Source organism: Anolis carolinensis, chromosome 3, assembly GCF_035594765.1.
Source record: "Anolis carolinensis isolate JA03-04 chromosome 3, rAnoCar3.1.pri, whole genome shotgun sequence".
Taxonomy (NCBI): Eukaryota; Metazoa; Chordata; class Lepidosauria; order Squamata; family Dactyloidae; genus Anolis; species Anolis carolinensis.
This window is the reverse complement of record NC_085843.1, coordinates 78,121,544-78,140,453: the sequence shown is the minus strand read 5'-3', so window position 1 is coordinate 78,140,453 and position 18,910 is coordinate 78,121,544. Positions and strand designations below refer to the sequence as shown.

Here is an 18,910-nt window from a genome sequence, read left to right as displayed (position 1 = left end):
TCCCACTGGAGGACCTAGGGAGGCTTACAAATACTTCCGTGAGAGAGGTATCTTTTGGAATAAGGGGGCCTACAGTATAATACTATCCAAATATCAGTCATTCTAAAACAGCGGTTCCCAAACTTCAGCCCTCCAGGTATTTTGGACCTCAATTCCCAGAATTCCGAACCAAGCTTGCTAGGTTTTCCAAGAGCTAAAGTCCAAAACAACTGGAAGTCCAAAATTTGGGAATCACTGTTCCAAACTAATGACTAATTCAGCATGTTTCAGAGTGAACACCTTAGATTTAGATGCAAAGTACCATGAAAATTTCACAGTCGTGTGGTAAAAGTGTATGCTGAGACTGTATAGATCTCATTTCCCATGCTGAAATTCTGTTCTAGAGCATTTGAGAACTCCCCAGGACGGTAATGGAGGGGGGGGGGGATCAAGTGGGGTATAGATACAGTGTATGTAGTGGCCTGAACACTGGACAGCTACTCTGGAGTCCAGGCTTTGAATTCCCATTGGCCATGGAAACCCACTGTATGACCTTAGGTGGGTCACGTTCTCTCAACAGGAAACTCTCTGAACAAATCATGCAAAGAAAAACCCCATGACATGGTTACCCTAAGTCAGAAACAACCTGAAGGCACACAACAAAAACAAACAGGAGGAATCAGCCAAAATTGCCTTCCTTCACTTCCACTCATTGAAGGTGCTACTGCAGTTCTGAATTTTTGGTCCATAAGTAATTTTGGAATCAGCACATCTAAAATCTAAAAGATCTACACAAGGCCAAAACTTGGGAATGGCAGCTTTATTGCATCCATCTCCATTATTTCCATGGAAAAGTAGTTGATCTACAATGTATTTACATTGCTAAAATCTCAGTAAGACATTTAGGATAGTGGTATTTTAAAAAACAGGCATGCTGACTTATTTAACTTGGGAGTAGGAACAAACAGGCTAGTGGTTTAACTTAAAAACCCCAAATATTATTTCACAGATTTTTTTCACTAAACATTTGAGAGCACTGAAGTCTTGAAGAAGACACTAACATAGAAAAAACCTACCGTATCACTTGGTTTCTTCCACTTGGATTTTGATGTTTCTCCAACAGTTTTCCAAGGCATCTGAACAGACTGAGAAGACAAAGTTTTCTTTTTTGTGTTTTCATTAGTAACTCTAGACTTTGCTGGGTTAGGCAAATTTTGTCCTGACAACTTCAATACTTTTTGATTTCTGTTCTGCCCGTAAGCATTGGAGGGTGGCTTTTCAATTTTCCATGAAGAAGAAAGAGCCTTAAAAGGAAATAGATATAATAGAAAGACATTTGTAATAATCCCAAGAGGATGCAGCTGAAGTCATGGGGAATTAAGTCCCTGACTAGAGGTAATAACTTCTGCATTATGAAATTTGCTTACTCTTGTACAGATTCAGATTCATCATAATGCAATATAGAATTTTACAAGGGAGCAGGAGTTTGTCATTCATATGTCAAGCTGGTAGTCCTCAGTATGTAAATAGAAGTAAAATATAATAACTCTACCAGAAAATATACCTCAATAGGGGAATAGTTGAAATAGAGAATCAAAATGCTTAGTCTCCTATTTCAAACACTAAGCAAAAACTTCCAACTCTGGTTATATCAAACCTATGCTGAAATGGTTATGAAGTCTGGATATATATGTAGCTAACAAATACAAAAATGGTTTCAGGGAGAAATTATTAGAATATTTTCAACCTATTTCAAACTCAATTGTCATTTGTTTACTCATTTAGGCCACACCATATACTGTACTATAGATGACTTACTGTACTATAGATGAGTTTACTGTTAACATCCATATCTCAAAACAGTCAAAGGCTTCATAGTACACTTTTGTTAAAAGCCATCATTTCTAGAAAATTACCTTTTTCTTATTTGGATGATCCAGAATAAATTCTGTTACTCTGCTAAGCAGCTCATCAGTGCTCAGCTTATTCCTATTCTTGACTTTTACTTCTTCAATGAAATTCTCCAGTTCTGAACTGCAAAAGAGGAAGAGAAGCCATCATGAGGAGTTCTATTACTTGCAAGAACATCATATCTTGCCAAAAATTAAACTGCACATTGGGACACATGAAAAGTGTATTTCTTGGCTTGGCAGTTTAGAGCCTACAAGATTTTGAATTCCAGTTTTAAAGATAGTCAATATTTACTTTATCTTTCTTCCCGATATTGTTGAACTACAGTTGTGGGGAGGGCCGGAAGTTGCAGTTCAATATCTAGAGAGCCACACAACTTCCATCCCAATTCTAGACAAGATCAGCCCTAAGGCCCCAGCCTTAAGGGAAAATGTCTGACACTGAAAATGTATGATTTCAGTGTAAGGGCCATAGATAATCACAACTTAAACTCAACTTTGACCAGTAGGCAAATACTTTTTAATTCTACTAGGATTTTCAAACTGAAACTTTTTATAAGGGCTTTATTTTTATTGAACTGTTTTAACTGCTTTTAACCCTTTTTAGGTATATATTTCCAATTGTTTAATACTGTAAATATAGTTTAATTCAATTTTAATATTGATCTGTGTCTTGTTTTTAGTTATACTGTATAATGGGTATTGCTGGAGTTTGCTTTAAGACAGCACCACATGGATACCAAAATACATGGATGCTGAAGTCCCATTATATACAATGACATAAATGGTGTCCCTAACATAAAATGACACAATCAAGATCTGCTTTTTGGAATTTTATTTGCAGGGTGGAAGAATCATTTTTAAACTTCTGGATAAGGAGGACATACTATGCTATGCTTTAAACTATGATTTGGCCTGAGTCTCAATTTTAGAAGATAAGGCATAATTGAATAGCAACAATACCACCAAAATGTAACTTTTGAAGCCAAGGTACTTTTTATAACATTTAAAATTAAAGGCAAGGTGGCAGTCTCAATTAGAAAGAGAAGCCACACAACTGGGCTGGGAGCAATCAGCCTCCAAAGCTGTTCCCCAGAAAGAAAATACCTTGTATGGTGTGGAAATATAGTTCTGAGTTGAGCAATGATATTTGTAGATGATTTAGGGAGGAGTGGCTTGCTTATAGTTTTGACGTGACCCAACATTCCTGCTGCGGATGGTTCCTCTGGAGCACTGTGCTGTGGCTGAGTGGCCTGGGCTGGCCTTCTAGAGCTCTTCGGTGACTCAGGCAGGCAAACATGATCAGAAAGCGACTGTCCTTTTGATTCCAAGAGTGCCTCTCCAAAGTCCTGCTTAGCAAAAAGAGGTCTAGAACCTTTACTAGGTTTATTTTCGGTGTGTACAGTAACCACAGGGTGTAGAGGATTATTATCATTCACATTTGAAAATGGAGAAGGGAAGTATGGAGCTGTAGCTGAATACATTACAATAGCTGGATCATTAATGAGAGGCCACTCACACGTTGCCTAGGAGAAAAGAATATTCCTGTAAGAAGAGAAATATATACTGAGGGAGTACTTTCAAGCATTCCAAACATGCTTTTGCCATTTCAGATTTGTGCTATGTGCCCAGGCTTTCGAAGATTAAATGATAAAGACGACCCGGACTGATTTACGGCTACAGCACGAGGATTTTGGATGAATGGATTTTAATCATATGTTTTATATTGTTTTAATTGTTTTAATTGGATTTTCATTGCTGTTTTAATTATGTGTAGGCATCGAATTGTTGCCAATTTTGTACGCCGCCCTGAGTCCCTTCGGGTGAGAAATGTTGGAAATAAATAAATAAACAAACAAATAAATAAATAATACTGGAATCTTCCTGACAAATACTGAACGTTGACAACAAAAAGGCTTTACTTCAGCTTCACTGGTTTTCTTCAGGCACCTGTACATGCAATAACATGCGATGTTAGGATATGAAGATTTCAAAGATTCCTTCTCATCTATCTATATATATAAAAGAGTGATGGCATCACGGCAATTCACAAAACAACAAAAGTACAGGCCCCCCAACCTCGAAATTTGATAACACAACCCATCATCCATGCCTCAAGGTTGATACAACAAAAAGAAAAGAAAAATAAAGACCTAATTAGAGGGAGAGCAATAATTTTTTTATCCAATTGTTGCCAGTTTAGAGGGCTAATCTCTGCCCACTTGGTTGCCTAGCAACCAGCCAAGGGACAGCCAGGTTTCAGTTAGGGGACAGGCAGATTTAGGCCTCACTTAGACTTCTTCCACAGATTATCTAATTTGCACTGGATTATATGGCAGTGTAGACTCAAGGCCCTTCCACACAGCTATATAACCCATTTATAATCTTATATTATCTGCTTTGCACTGGATTATCTTGACTCCGCACTACCATATAATCCATTTCAGTGTGTATTTTATACAGCTGTGAAGAAGGGGCCTCATATAATCCAGTTCTGAGCAGATAATATAAGATTAGAAATATACAGTAGAGTCTCACTTATCCAATGTAAACAGGCCGGCAGGATAAGTGAATATGTTGGATAATAAGAAGGGATTCAGGAAAAGCCAATTAAACATCAAATTAGGTAATCGTTATACAAATTAAGCACCAAAACATCATATTATACAACAAATTTGAAAGAAAAAGTAGTTCCATGCGCAGTAATGCTATGTAATATTTACAGTAGAGTCTCACTTATCCAACACTCGCTTATCCAACGTTCTGGATTATCCAACGCATTTTTGTAGTCAATGCTTTCAATATATCGTGATATTTTGGTGCTAAATTCATAAATACAGTAATTTCTACATAAAATTACTGTGTATTGAACTACTTTTTCTTCCAAATTTGTTGTCTAACATGATGTTTTGGTCCTTAATTTGTGAAATCATAACTTAATTTGATGTTTAATAGGCTTTTCCTTAATCCCTCCTTATTATCCAACATATTCGCTTATCCAACATTCTGCCGGCCCGTTTATGTTGGATAAGTGAGACTCTACTGTACTGTATTTACAAATTTACCACTAAAATATCACAATGAATTTAAAACACTGACTACAAAAACGTTGATTATGAAAAGGCAGACTGCGTTGGATAATCCAGAACATTGTATAAGCGAATGTTGGATAAGTGAGATTCTTCTTTAATATGAAATAATTACTGGGATAGAATAATGCAGAACAATATAATCTCTAAAACCAGGACAGTAAATAAACAGGGGAATTCCAGACAGGAAACAATCAGGGCCAGCTAACACCTCCCAACAAAGTATTCCCATCATCAAAGTCTGGCAAATCCTCTGTTTTCTCAGGGCCACAGACAGTAGAAGCACATAAAATATCGCAAAGAACACCACTCTGAAAACAATGGAATTCAAGACAGGAAACAATCAGGGCCAGCTAACACCTCCCAACAAAAAAATTCACTCAGGGAGGAAACAGCCAGGCTTTAAAGCTGCAAGGCCATTACATCCTAATCATTTTTCCTAATTGCAGCATTCATACTTGCCTCCAACAAACAAAAAAAACCAATCAGAAATATTGTATATTCACAACCTTTAGGAAATAATATCCCCTGATGGCGCAGCGTGTTAAAGCGCTGAGCTGCTGAACTTCTGGACTGAAAGGCCGCAGGTTTGAATTGGGGGAGCGGAGAGAGCCCCCACTGTTAGCTCCATCTTCAGCCAACCCAGAAGTTCGAAAACATGCAAATGTGAGTGCATCAATAGGTACTGCTCCGGCGGGAAGGTAACGCCGCTCCATGTAGTCATCCCACATGACCTTGGAGGAGTCTACGGACAACGCCGGCTCTTCGGCTTAGAAATGGAGATGAGCACCAACCTCCAGAGTAAGACACGACTGGACTTAATGTCTGGGGAAAACCTTTACCCTTGACCTTAACTACCACCAATTCCTCAATACTTTATTTCCCAGACCACCAGACTTCACCACAGCAACGCGTGGCCGGGCACAGCTAGTCTATATATATAAAAGGATAAAAAAAATTCGGCCTAGGACAAAACAACAAAACTACACATCCCAAAAACACTAAACTTGGTAACACAACCCCTCATCCATGCCTCTACGTCCATACAACAAAAAGAAAAGAAAAAGTCCTAATTAGAGGGAGATGAATAATTGTTTTTATCCAATTGCTGCCAGTTAAGAAGGCTAAGCTCTGCCCACTTGGTCTCCTAGCAACCTACTCAGCCCAGGGGACAGGCACAGTTAGGCCTCAGGCCTCTTCCACACTGCCTATAAGATAGAGATTATCTGATTTTAACTGGATTATATGGCAGTGTAGACTCAAGGCCCTTCCACACAGCTATATTACCCATTTATAATCTTACTAGCTGTGCCCGGCCACGCGTTGCTGTGGCAAAGTATGGTGGTATGGGAAATAAAGTATTGAGGAATTGGTGGTAGTTAAGATAAAGGGTAAACGTTTTCCCCTGACTCAGGGGATTGGTGCTCATCTCCATTTCTAAGCCGAAGAGTTGGCGTTGTCCGTAGACTCCTCCAAGGTCATGTGGGATGATTGCATGGAGCAGCGTTACCTTCCCACTGGAGCAGTACCTATTGATGCACTCACATTTGTATGTTTTTGAACTTCTGGGTTGGCAGAAGTTGGGGCTAACAGTGGGGGCTCTCTCCGCTCCCCCAATTCAAACCTGCGGCCTTTCGGTCCAGAAGTTCAGCAGCATCGGGGATATTATTTCCTAAAGGTTGTGAATATACAATATGTCTGATTGGTTTTTTTTGTCTGTTGGAGGCAAGTATGAATGCTGCAATTAGGAAAAATGATTAGGATGTAAGGGCCTTGCAGCTTTAAAGCCTGGCTGTTTCCTCCCTGAGTGAATTTTTTGTTGGGAGGTGTTAGCTTTGCGATATTTTATGTGCTTCTACTGTCTGTGGCCCTGAGAAAACAGAGGATTTGCCAGACTTTGATGATGGGAATACTTTGTTGGGAGGTGTTAGCTGGCCCTGATTGTTTCCTGTGTGGAATTCCCCTGTTTTCAGAGTGTTCATTATTTAGTGTTCTGATTTTAGTGTTTTTGAATACTTGGAGCCAGATTGTATTCATTTTCACGGTTGACTGCAACACAATAACAATAATAATAATAGTAATAGTAATGATAGTAATAATAATGACTTTGGTAATACACAGTGCTTCACTCCCTTCTCAGCTTCCTTTCTGGAAGAATCCTTTCTTAGGAGGTGTTAGCTGGCCCTGATTGTTTCCTTTGTGGAATTTTCAATTTCCCTGCTTTCAGACTGTTGGTCTTTATTTACTGTCCTGGTTTTAGAGATTATATTGTTCTGCATTATTCTATCCCAGTAATTATTTCATATTAAAGTAGAATCTCACTTATCCAACATTTGCTTATACAATGTTCCGGATTTTCCAACGCAGTCTGCCTTTTCATAATCAATGTTTTTGTAGTCAGTGTTTTAAATTCATTGTGATGTTTTAGTGGTAAATTTGTAAATACAGTACAGTAGAGTCTCACTTATCCAACATAAACAGAATGTTGGATAAGTGAATATGTTGGATAATAAGGAGACATTAAGGAAAAGCCTATTAAACATCAAATTAGGTTATGATTTTATAAATGAAGCACCAAAACATGTTAGACAACAAATTTGGCAGAAAAAGTAGTTCAATACGCAGTAATGCTATGTAGTAATTACTGTATTTATGAATTTAGCACCAAAATGTCACGATATATTGAAAACATTGACTCCAAAAATGCGTTGGATAATCCAGAATGTTGGATAAGCGAGTGTTGGATAAGTGAGACTCTACTGTAATTACTACATAGCATTACTGCACATGGAACTACTTTTTCTGTCAAATTTGTTGTATAATATGATGTTTTGGTGCTTAATTTGTATAACGATTACCTAAATTGATGTTTAATCGGCTTTTCCTGAATCCCTTCTTATTATCCAACATATTCACTTCTCCTGCCGGCCTGTTTATGCTGGATGAGACTCTACTGTATATTGATAATCTTATATTATCTGCTTAGAACTGGATTATATGAGGCCCCTTCTTCACAACTGTATAAAATGCACACTGAAGTGGATTATATGGTAGTGTGGAGTCAAGATAATCCAGTGCAAAGCAGATAATATAAGATTATAAATGGGTTATATAGCTGTGTGGAAGGGCCTTGAGTCTACACTGCCATATAATCCAGTGCAAATTAGATAATCTGTGGAAGAAGTCTAAGTGAGGCCTAAATCTGCCTGTCCCCTAACTGAACCCTGGCTGTCCCTTGGCTGAGTTGGTTGCTAGATCAAGTGGGCAGAGATTAGCCCTCTAAACTGGCAGCAATTGGATAAAAACAATTATTGTTCTCCCTCTAATTAGGACTTTATTTTTCTTTTCCTTTTGTTGTATCAACCTAAAGGCGTGGATGATGGGTTGCGTTGTCAAATTTTGAGGTTGGGGGGCCTGTAGTTTTGTTGTTTTGTCCAGTGCCCTGATTCCATCACTCTTTTATATATATAGATATTATCTGCTTAGAACTGGATTATCTTGACTCCACACTGCCAGATAATTCACTTCAATGTGCATTTTATACAGCTGTGTAGAAGGGGCCTCATATAATCCAGTTCTGAGCAGATAATATAAGATTATAAATATACAGTAGAGTCTCACATATCCAACATAAACAGGCCGGCAGAATGTTGGATAAGTGAATATGTTGGATAATAAGAAAGGATTCAGGACAAGCCGATTAAACATCAAATTAGGTAATGATTATACAAATTAAGCACCAAACATCATGTTATACAACAAATTTGACAGAAAAAGTAGTTCAATGCTCAGTAATGCTATGTTGTAATTACTGTATTTACAAATTTCGCACCAACATATCACAATGAATTTAAAACATTGACTACAAAAACATTGACTACTAAAAGGAAGATTGTGTTGGATAATCCAGAACACTGGATAAGCGAATGTTGGATAAGTGAGATTCTACTGTAATATGAAATAATTACTGTGGTAATCCAGTCCAACCCAACTGCCATTGGACGATACAATCCAAGCACTCCCAACAGATGGCCACCCAGCCTCTCAATACTAATACTAATACTAGTAATAATAACAACATCATCATACAATCCTAAGATTTGGAGTGATCCCTAAGGAGCATCCTGAGCAACTTCCTTCTACCATGCAGGACACAATCCAAGCACTCCTGACAGATGGCCATCCAGCTTCTACATAATGATGATGATGAAGATGATGAAGATAATAAAAGATCAAGTTTGCAGACAACACAAAACTGGGAGGGATAGCTAACACTCCAGAAAACAGGAGCAGAATTCAAAACGATCTTGACAGACTAGAGAGACGGGCCGAAACTAACAAAATGAAGTTCAACAGGGACAAATGCAAGATACTTCACTTCGGCAGAAAAAATGGAAATCAAAGATACAGAATGGGGGACGCCTGGCTTGACAGCAGTGTGTGCGAAAAAGACCTTGGAGTCCTTGTGGACAACAAGTTAAACATGAGCCAACAATGTGATGCGGCAGCTAAAAAAGCCAACGGGATTCTGGCCTGCATCAATAGGAGCATAGTGTCTAGATCCAGGGAAGTCATGCTCCCCCTCTATTCTGCCTTGGTCAGACCACACCTGGAATACTGTGTCCAATTTTGGGCACCGCAGTTGAAGGGAGATGTTGACAAGCTGGAAAGCGTCCAGAGGAGGGCGACTAAAATGATTAAGGGTCTGGAGAACAACCCCATGAGGAGCGGCTTAAAGAGCTGGGCATGTTTAGACTGCAGAAGAGAAGGCTGAGAGGAGACATGATAGCCATGTACAAAATACGTGAAGGGAAGTCATAGGGAGGAGGGAGCAAGCTTGTTTTCTGCTGCCCTGGAGACTAGGACACGGAACAATGGCTTCAAATTACAGGAAAGGAGATTCCACCTGAACATCAGGAAGAACTTCCTCACTGTGAGAGCTGTTCGACAGTGGAACTCTCTCCCCTGGGCTGTGGTGGAGGCTCCTTCCTTGGAAGCTTTTAAGCAGAGGCTGGATGGCCATCTGTCGGGGGTGCTTTGAATGCGATTTCCTGCTTCTTAGCAGGGGGTTGGACTGGATGGCCCATGAGGTCTCTTCCAACTCTACTATTCTATGATTCTATGATTCTATGAATAATAATTATAACAATAATAATAATAGAAACATAGAATCCAAGAGTTTTGACAGACCCCTAAGGGTCATCCAGCCCAACCCTTTCTACTACCCTGTTTCCCCTAAAATAAGACATCCCCAGAAAATAAGACCTAGTAGAAGTTTTGCTGAATTGCTAAATATAAGGCCTCCCCCAAAAGTAAGACCTAGCAAAGTTTTTGTTTGGATGCACGCCCACCGAACCAAACACCAGAGCATGCAGGATCGGTAAATGTACGTACCATAAAGTATTGTACATGGAAATATTGGTAGTAACAAGACATTCTTGATAGGATTCACAGTTTGTCTGGTTATGCTGGTTTGTAATGACAACCACTGTACAGTATATAATAAATGTTCATTTTTTTTGTTCAACAATAAATGTGAATTCTTCTTCAAGGAGAAATAAGACATCCCCTGAAAATAAGACCTAGTGCATCTTTGGGAGCAAAAATTAATATAAGACACTGTCTTATTTTCGGGGAAACACGATATGCACAATCCAAGCATTCACAACACATGGACAACCTATAAATACTATACAATACTACACAGGGACATAGACGCCCTCTACCCTCACCACTTTCACAGTACACAAACAACCAATTGCATACTAAACATAAAGACAACCATACAACAGACATTCAATACCACCACTACCTCAACAAGTTCTCACCAACACCACCAGACAACGCCACAGCAACGTGTGGCCGGGCACAGCTAGTCTTATTTATATGTTGCTTAAGGAGATAGGAAGATGATTTGCCACATATTTTTTACCATTGATTAACTCTCCAAGGCAATGGGATAATAATGCTAGAAACTAGCTCCTGGATTTCCCCTTCACTACAGGAAACCAAACAGTAGGGAGCCACTAAGAGATAATTGGTGCAGCTACACAGCAGAATTAATGTAGTTATACACTGCTTTAATTGCCATGGCTCAACTATGAAATATGGAAGCTGTAGTTTTTACAAGGCCTTTAGCCTTCTCTGCCAAACGGCTGGTGCCTCGTCAAACTGCAGATCGCATAGCATTAAGCCATGGCAGTTAGTGGTGTCAAACTGCGTTCTATTGTGTAAATGCACCCAATATTGTATCACTTTCCACGTTGAATGTTCCCACATATATGGCAAGTTCATATAAACAAGGTGGACATTCTGCATTGTCCTTTTAAATATACGAATTCCTAGGTGTAGACTAGATTTCAGAGGGAGGAACTGGCCAAAGTGCCTCTGAGTATTCCTTGTCTATCCCCAAGCACCACTATGTGCAATCTACCTTAGAGATAGAACCACCAGAGCCAATGACACACATTCCCAATCCCTCCGGGCATCCACAAGGATAACAATCAATGGTACCACATGGTGTTGACCAAAAGCAGAAGCAAGAATACATACAAGTGGATTGAAGGTGCACACACATACAAAAGCTACACAAAATAAGGTGCCTAAAATGTTGATGCCTAAAACTCTGTACATAACTCTATGTAACACGATTTTTGTTCTTGTCATTTCCTAATTGGTTTGATCATATGCGCAAAGAAAATGCTTATTAAAACTGCAAAAACCTTGTTTTTGTGGGACATCCTGCAGCACATTTTGCTACTGTTTTCCAATAAATACTTCATCAAGTCTCAACCAATTCAACATAGTTTGTGGCAGCCACAAAAACTAAGTTTCTGGAGTATAATAACTACTTTTAAAGTAAATACCACACAATTAAATAGGAATAACACTTTCAAACTAGTAACATATTTTTTCCAAATTTTGTTACATAGCATAATGATAAAGAATGGTATACTCACTTCTGATGCAAACCAACAACAAAATACTTACTGATGGCAAACCACTAGGAGGCTGGAGTTCTGCAATTTCCACCATGGGGATGTTGTTTAAAAGGGCACCACTTTTCACCATGCAAATTCTTTCTTCAAATTCATTCTGTCGAAAGAGGAAGGTGAGGCCACTGAGATTTGATATCTCTAGAAATGTTAACATACTTATTATTACGCATCTTAAGAGCTAGAAAGCAGGACAACTGATCTCTTAGGCAGGTTCTCCAATGGAATTGGTGCAGGCTTCACTAGCTTCGTATAGGAATCTACAGAAGCATTTGTTTGACTGTATCCATAAGAATCAATATTTTAAAAAACGTATTACTGCATAATAGACATACCTCTGCTTTTCTCATTTTTTCCTTAAGATTAGAAATATAGGTCTCCCAAGATTCAATTTGTAATTTTGATTGTGGCACTGTGGAACGGCTGAAAAGAAACAAATTATACCTTGGTGATAATCTGAAATCATCTACAAGGTTTAAAAACTTAACCTGTATACTTGAATATGAGCTGAGATTTTCAAACCCTTTTGGGGGGCTGAAAAAGCCCGCCTTGGCTTATATTTGAGTGAAGGTATAAGACAGGTGGGCTTTGCTTCCGCCGCTGCTGTTACTGAGTCTTCTAAATCCCCGGGATTGCATTCGCCTCCACAGCCTCCTCCTCCACTGTGTAAGCAGCCTCGGGTCACAGTGAGGGGCCTGCACTGGCAGCGAGAGGGCTCGCAACGAGCGAAGGACGCAGTAGAGGCCTCTCACTTCAAGCGAAGGCCAGAAGGCAGAAAGAGGTTGGACTACATAGCCCAAGGAGTCTCTTCCAACTCTATTGTTGTTGTTGTTATTATTATTATTGAGGCTGGATGGTCATCTATCGGGTGTTTTGATTGTGCTTTTGCTGCATGAAGGAATAAGGGGGTTGGACTAGATGGCCCAAGGGGTCTCTTCCAACTCTAATTATTATTATTATTATTATTATTATTATTATTATTATTATTATTATTATCATATATTATTTATTTATTTACAGCATTTATAACCCCGAAGGGGACTCAGGGCGGATCACATTGCACACATAAAGGCAAACATTCAATGCCATGACATAGAACAGAGACAGAGACAAGACGCAGGCACCGGGCTGGCCTCGAACTCATGACCTCTTGGTCAGAGTGATTTGTTGATTTGTTGCAGCTGGCTTGCTTTCCAGCCTGCGCCACAGCCCGGTCCTATTACCATATATTAATATGATTAAAGCTGGACGGCCATCTGTCAGGGGTACTTTAAGGTGCTTTCCCTGCATGAAGGCAGAATGAAAGGGTTTAGACTAGATGGCCTTTAGACATCCCTTCTAACTCTAGGATTCTATGAAAGAAGTCTTAGTTGACCACGAGCCTAACACAAGCCAACAGTGTGATGCTGCAGCTGAAAATGCCAATGCCGTTCTAGGCTGCGTCAATAGGAGAAGCCTGAGAGAAGGTGAAAGGGAACTGATATGACACTTTACATCGGTTATTAATTGCTTTTAATGGTTCTTAATGCAACTGTTTATTTTAACTTATTGTACAATGCTTAGTATTGTCTTTTGTTTAAAATTTTTATGGTTTTTTGTTTATATAAGCATTGCCTGTTACTATGTTGGAAGCCACACTGAGTCCCCATGGGTTACAAATAATAGGGTGAGGTACAAATAATTTATTGTTGTTGTTGTTGTTGTTGTTATTATTATTATTATTATTATTATTAATTAAGTTATTGTTAATACCATATTATTTTTGTTGACCCCACTTTTCCACTTACAGAGCTAGTTTACTGTTTCTCTTTGAAATATGGTAAATATTCAAAAATATTTAGCCTACTGATGCCTCAATTAATGTAATTTTATTTGTGTCTATTTTTATTTTTGAAATTTACCAGTAGCTGCTGCATTTCCCACCCTCGTCTTATACTCGAGTCAATAAGTTTTCCCAGTTTTTGTGGTAAAATTAGATACTTATATTCGGGTCGGTTTATACTCGAGTATATAAGGTACCTAGGAATGACATCTACTTTAGCAAAAGTAAATACCTGAATTTTACCATCAATCTTATAATTTTCAAAGCAATATAATTAGTAACCAAACTTCAATATATGCCCTGCCTCCTGATTGAAGTGCTGAAGTTTATAACCTTTAACATCACATTTCAACTATAAATTTTCAGGTCTCTAAACAGAGGGTTTCAGACTGAGACTCCATTTTAAAAGCCAGTTTGCATCAGAAGTAATACAGTTTAGAAGTCAGTCAGTACAGTATGTAATTGTCAGTGTTCGAGTAAAGTCAGTGTCAGTATGTTGCAGTGTATAGTCAGTATTTATTGAGTCAATGCTCAGTAATGTTAGACAAAAAAAGTGTTAGTCTGTATGCAACAAAGAAGAGACTAAAACAGAATGCTTTAAAGAACAGATTGTTTAAACTCTCAACCAATAAGTAATGTACCTGCATGCTGAATAGATTAAGTTTGTAAATAAATCAACTACGTTACTTTTAACAAAGACTACAGTAGAGTCTCACTTATCCAACACTCGCTTATCCAATGTTCTGGATTATCCAACGCATTTTTGTAGTCAATGTTTTCAATATATCGTGATATTTTGGTGCTAAATTCATAAATACAGTAATTACTACATAGCATTACTCCGTATTGAACTACTTTTTCTGCCAAATTTGTTGTCTAACATGATGTTGTGGTGCTTAATTTGTAAAATCATAACCTAATTTGATGTTTAATAGGCTTTTCCTTAATCTCTCCTTATTATCCAACATATTCGCTTATCCAACGTTCTGCCGGCCCGTTTACGTTGGATAAGTGAGACTCTACTGTACTTATTTTTGATCTCTTGAGAGCATGATTTAAAAATCAATATATTTTATGGAAGAGTAGATGTTTTTGTGGCAAATGAAATAACACTTCTGAAGATCTGCTATATATTTTGTGCATTGGCATATCTTTGTTCCTAACAGTTTAGAGAGATAACCAGGTATATCAGTTTAATAAATGGGAAGCCTAATTTGCCTTGCATGAATTTGCCACTAAAGTGAAGATTCACTCAAACGAGTATTTAACTCTTCTAAGGAAGATCATATTTTACAAAAGGTTATGATTATTCCAAACAATGTGAATGCCAATTAATCTCCAAAAGGCTATGGGGATTCCTAGTTTTCCAAAAGCTTATGATCTCTAAAAGGTCACGCCTTTCCAAATAATAATAATGATGATGATGATGAGTTTGGAACCAGACATCTGTTTGCAAAATGGATTGACTTTTATAGGGTTGCCACTGAAATTTTCTTTTTGATTTCCCACATCAACTTGTCAATTCTCCTAACCACTGAAGTTTAAAAAATATAGTTTATATAACATGAATGTTTTTTATTAAAAGACTTGAAACTATACAAGCACCCAAAGAAATGTTTTCTATATTCAATACGTGCTTAAACAAGTTATTTGACTGTTGACTGAAGAAACACATTTAGCTTTAAGTTTCACTAAAAATTCTAGATATTACCAGTAGTCATCACTGCAGTAAACATCCATATAAATAGTACAGACATCTATACAGAACATTATATAACTACGGGAAGTAAGTAAAATATTTATCAAATGTATGAAATATCCTCAAGTAAGTATTACATAATCCATAGATGAAATTTTACAAACAGACATGAAAAACGTGAGTATGAATCAGGATCTATGAATAATTAGAATCAAGAAGCATAAGAATCAAATGTCAGGATCAACCACTACCAAGACATAACCTGAAAATTATACATTCCTCCTTCAAACAATGTGTAATTTGTGTAATTTTAAATGGATGTTTTTATAATGGATGTTTTAATTATCTGTTTTAATTGTAATTGTTTTATAACGGTTGTGTTTTTGACATCTAATGACTGCTGCTTGTGATGCCGCCCTGAGTCCCCCTTTGGGGGCGAGAAGGACGAGATTCAAAATGTACGAAATAAATAAATGAATAATGCCTCTAGAGAGCACTGTGAACATCACTGATGATGTATCTGGACCAAACCTGGCACACGTACTCATCATGGCCAACAGAAAATACTGGTGGGGGTGTTTGACTAAGGATCTAAAGACCCATGTACATCTATACAGCTAGAAAGCCACATGTATTTCTAATGCCACTATTCATAAAATCCAAAGTCAAACAATGACTACTTCTAACATTTATCATTCCAAAATACCAAACACAAGCATCACAGAGCACCTAAGCTAGTATATTATAATCCTTACCTGGTCATAAACTCTAGATATTTGAGATTGGCTTCTGCATATGTTACTTTTCTGAATAATTTATATAATTCAGTCTCTTTCCAGTTTTGAAGAACTGATATCTAAAAGAAAACACAAATAACTCGATTTAGTTGAAATACAACAATTAATACTCTTAATTTCATAAAATATAATCAATCCTGGATAATTCCTTGGGCTATTGATTTCTTCCTCAGTGTTAAATCGTGTTATGTTCCAGGTGTACAATTCATTAGAAAACATGGCCCTCCTGATAATTTGGATGCATAATATGTGTGCCCATATAATATACAGTAGTTATGAATATAGATTATGTTGAATTGAATATTGGTACTTTCTAAGCAGATTTCTTCTGGTCTTGTGTGAAGGAATAATCTCAAAAATATCACCTACTGCCCAAGAGGAGCATGTCTAAGCCTAGATGCCTTTCTTAACCTTAAAACAGAAAACCAAAGAAGTCACCTGAAGTTACTCCTCAGGCAAAAAAGGAGAAGACTGGGCTACTGAAAAACTCCACCCTATAAGAAGAAAAGACACATCAGAGGAGTTTCTCATTCTATCTGGTTTGAAGAAAGCACCCAAAAGATAAAATGCCCATTCGCAAGAATAGCATGGGCCAATTCTACAGACTTTGGTCCATTTAGAGACTATCTGTTGAAGGGTTCTGTTGCCATGTTCCATTGTGGAAAGGAAGTTTATTTTATAATGCCTGATAAAATATGCTCAGTGAAGGCCCATGAAGCAACTGTGCAATGCCTTTAATATGGAATGGTTCCAAAGTTGCTGAAGCCCAAGTATAGTGTGACTGTGAACTGGGGAAATGCTGAACCTTAAAGGCCATATAGATACCAGTCTTTAGTAACCTATTCAGAATAGTCTGGGGGGTTTCCAGCCCCATTGTCATGGGGTGGAATGAAATTTAGATGGGCTTACAATGAGGAATGCACCAACTCCCAAATCAAATATGTGTGGTCTTTTTTTCTTTTACGAACTGAGGAACCACTTTTCTCTCGCTATTGCCTCCAGATAACACCAGACCAAGTACAGAAAAGAAAAATGGGTTGCTCACTTGTAATGATGTTTCTTCCAGTGGTCATCTGTGAAATTCACACATATGGGTCTCCTGAGCAGTCAGTTTCGAAACGCTCTAGAAACCCTTATGAGATACATTTTGGCAGAAGCCCTGCCCACACTCTCCTCGTTAGTATATAGCCAGTGGGAGGGGCTACCGTCTCAGTTCCTTAGCTGCAAGATAGCAGCCATGGATACTGAAGCATGACGTACAGCAAGGAGGATGGGTGGGGATGTGCGAATTTCACATATGACTCCAGAAAGAAACATGCTTACAGGTAAGCAACCCATTTTCCTTCTTCATGGTCTCTGTGGGAGAAGGGCAGTCCAAATGGTCCAGGTCAGGCATGAAATCTGAGTGCCAAATCCAAATTGAGAAACAAAGAATCGTCTAAATGAGGTCCAGTCAAGTCCAGAATTTAGTAGTAGAAGTCCAATTAGTTAAAGAGTAACGGTCAGAGCTAGTCAAACTAAGCAAGAAAAGTTCCTAGATGCCAGAAGTGCGGCATAAAAAAAGGAACTGAGGTGGTAGCCCCTCCCACTGGCTATATACCAAGGAGGGGAGTGTGGTTAGGGCTTCCACCAAAATGTATCTCATAAGAGCTTCTAGAGAATTCTGAAACTGACTGCGCAGGCGCATGAAACCCATATGTATCTGTATTTTAAAAGTGTTTTTATGAATGTCTGATGTAATTTAATAACTTTTAATTGATTCACAATGTATTGTACAATTTTATATATGTGTTTTATTGTAAGCCGCCCTGGGTCCCCTGTTGGGTGAGAAGGGCGGGATATAAATATTGTAATAAATAAATAAAATAAATATGTGCGATCTCACAGAGACCATGAAGGACAGACAGACAAGAAGGTAGAAAGGAACTTTTTAAAAATAAGCAGTTCACAAACAAAAGGTTAAAAGAAAAAAAAAACGAAAAAAAAACTGTAAATGGAGAAAGAACTGATAAACAGAGAAGGCAGCGGCTGATGAAAACTGGAGAAACCTAACATCACCAATATTATAGGTGCCTTCATATCTTTTGTACCTTCCCAGATTACAGGAAGTGTTAAACCCATCCACATGGATGTTTGTATCTTACCAAGAGAGTGAACACTGGTACAGTAAAGAAAGAAGAAAGAATAACAATTAATCTAAAATACTATGGTTTAGTCTAAAATTGGTTCTAATGGAGGAGGAATCCAAACAAAACATTCTAAGGGCATAAGAATCCAAACAATAATGTATGGGTCAGGATCCAAAACCTCACTTGCCTAAAGATATGGGGTAAATTTTAAGAATCTCTTAAATAAGTCATCTCTTGTGGCTTTTCTGCAGAATTAGTGCATGTACACTAAAGTACATATTTATGTTTAAAGCTTTTAAAAGGTATGGAGAAATTCAACATTATATTGTAAATAGGATTTTTATAGTACATGAATATTTCAAGCCGATCTTCCTTTATCACAATCTTTAAAAGAAAGCTGTAGGTACATGAAAGAAACTAAAGACCGGGAACATAAATTCTTCTCTATAGGCAAGGATCTGATTATCACAGAGTATTAATATATTTTACA

General features: G+C 37.9%; 1 protein-coding gene across 5 annotated transcripts in view; it reads right to left on the bottom strand.

Moving 5' to 3' along the window:
* The window catches only part of ttc3 (tetratricopeptide repeat domain 3), a 98,828-nt gene that overhangs the window by 1,238 nt on the left and 78,680 nt on the right, over positions 1 to 18,910 (bottom strand). For all 5 annotated transcript variants that reach the window (XM_062977154.1, XM_062977153.1, XM_008107534.3 and 2 more), the window contains 6 exons: positions 16,250 to 16,350; positions 12,309 to 12,396; positions 11,969 to 12,073; positions 2,997 to 3,415; positions 1,896 to 2,013; positions 1,056 to 1,283 (listed from right to left, as the gene is read on the bottom strand). In XM_062977154.1, coding sequence (XP_062833224.1) covers positions 1,056 to 1,283; positions 1,896 to 2,013; positions 2,997 to 3,415; positions 11,969 to 12,073; positions 12,309 to 12,396; positions 16,250 to 16,350 — 1,059 coding nt within the window. The remainder of the gene's footprint in view (positions 1 to 1,055; positions 1,284 to 1,895; positions 2,014 to 2,996; positions 3,416 to 11,968; positions 12,074 to 12,308; positions 12,397 to 16,249; positions 16,351 to 18,910) is intronic.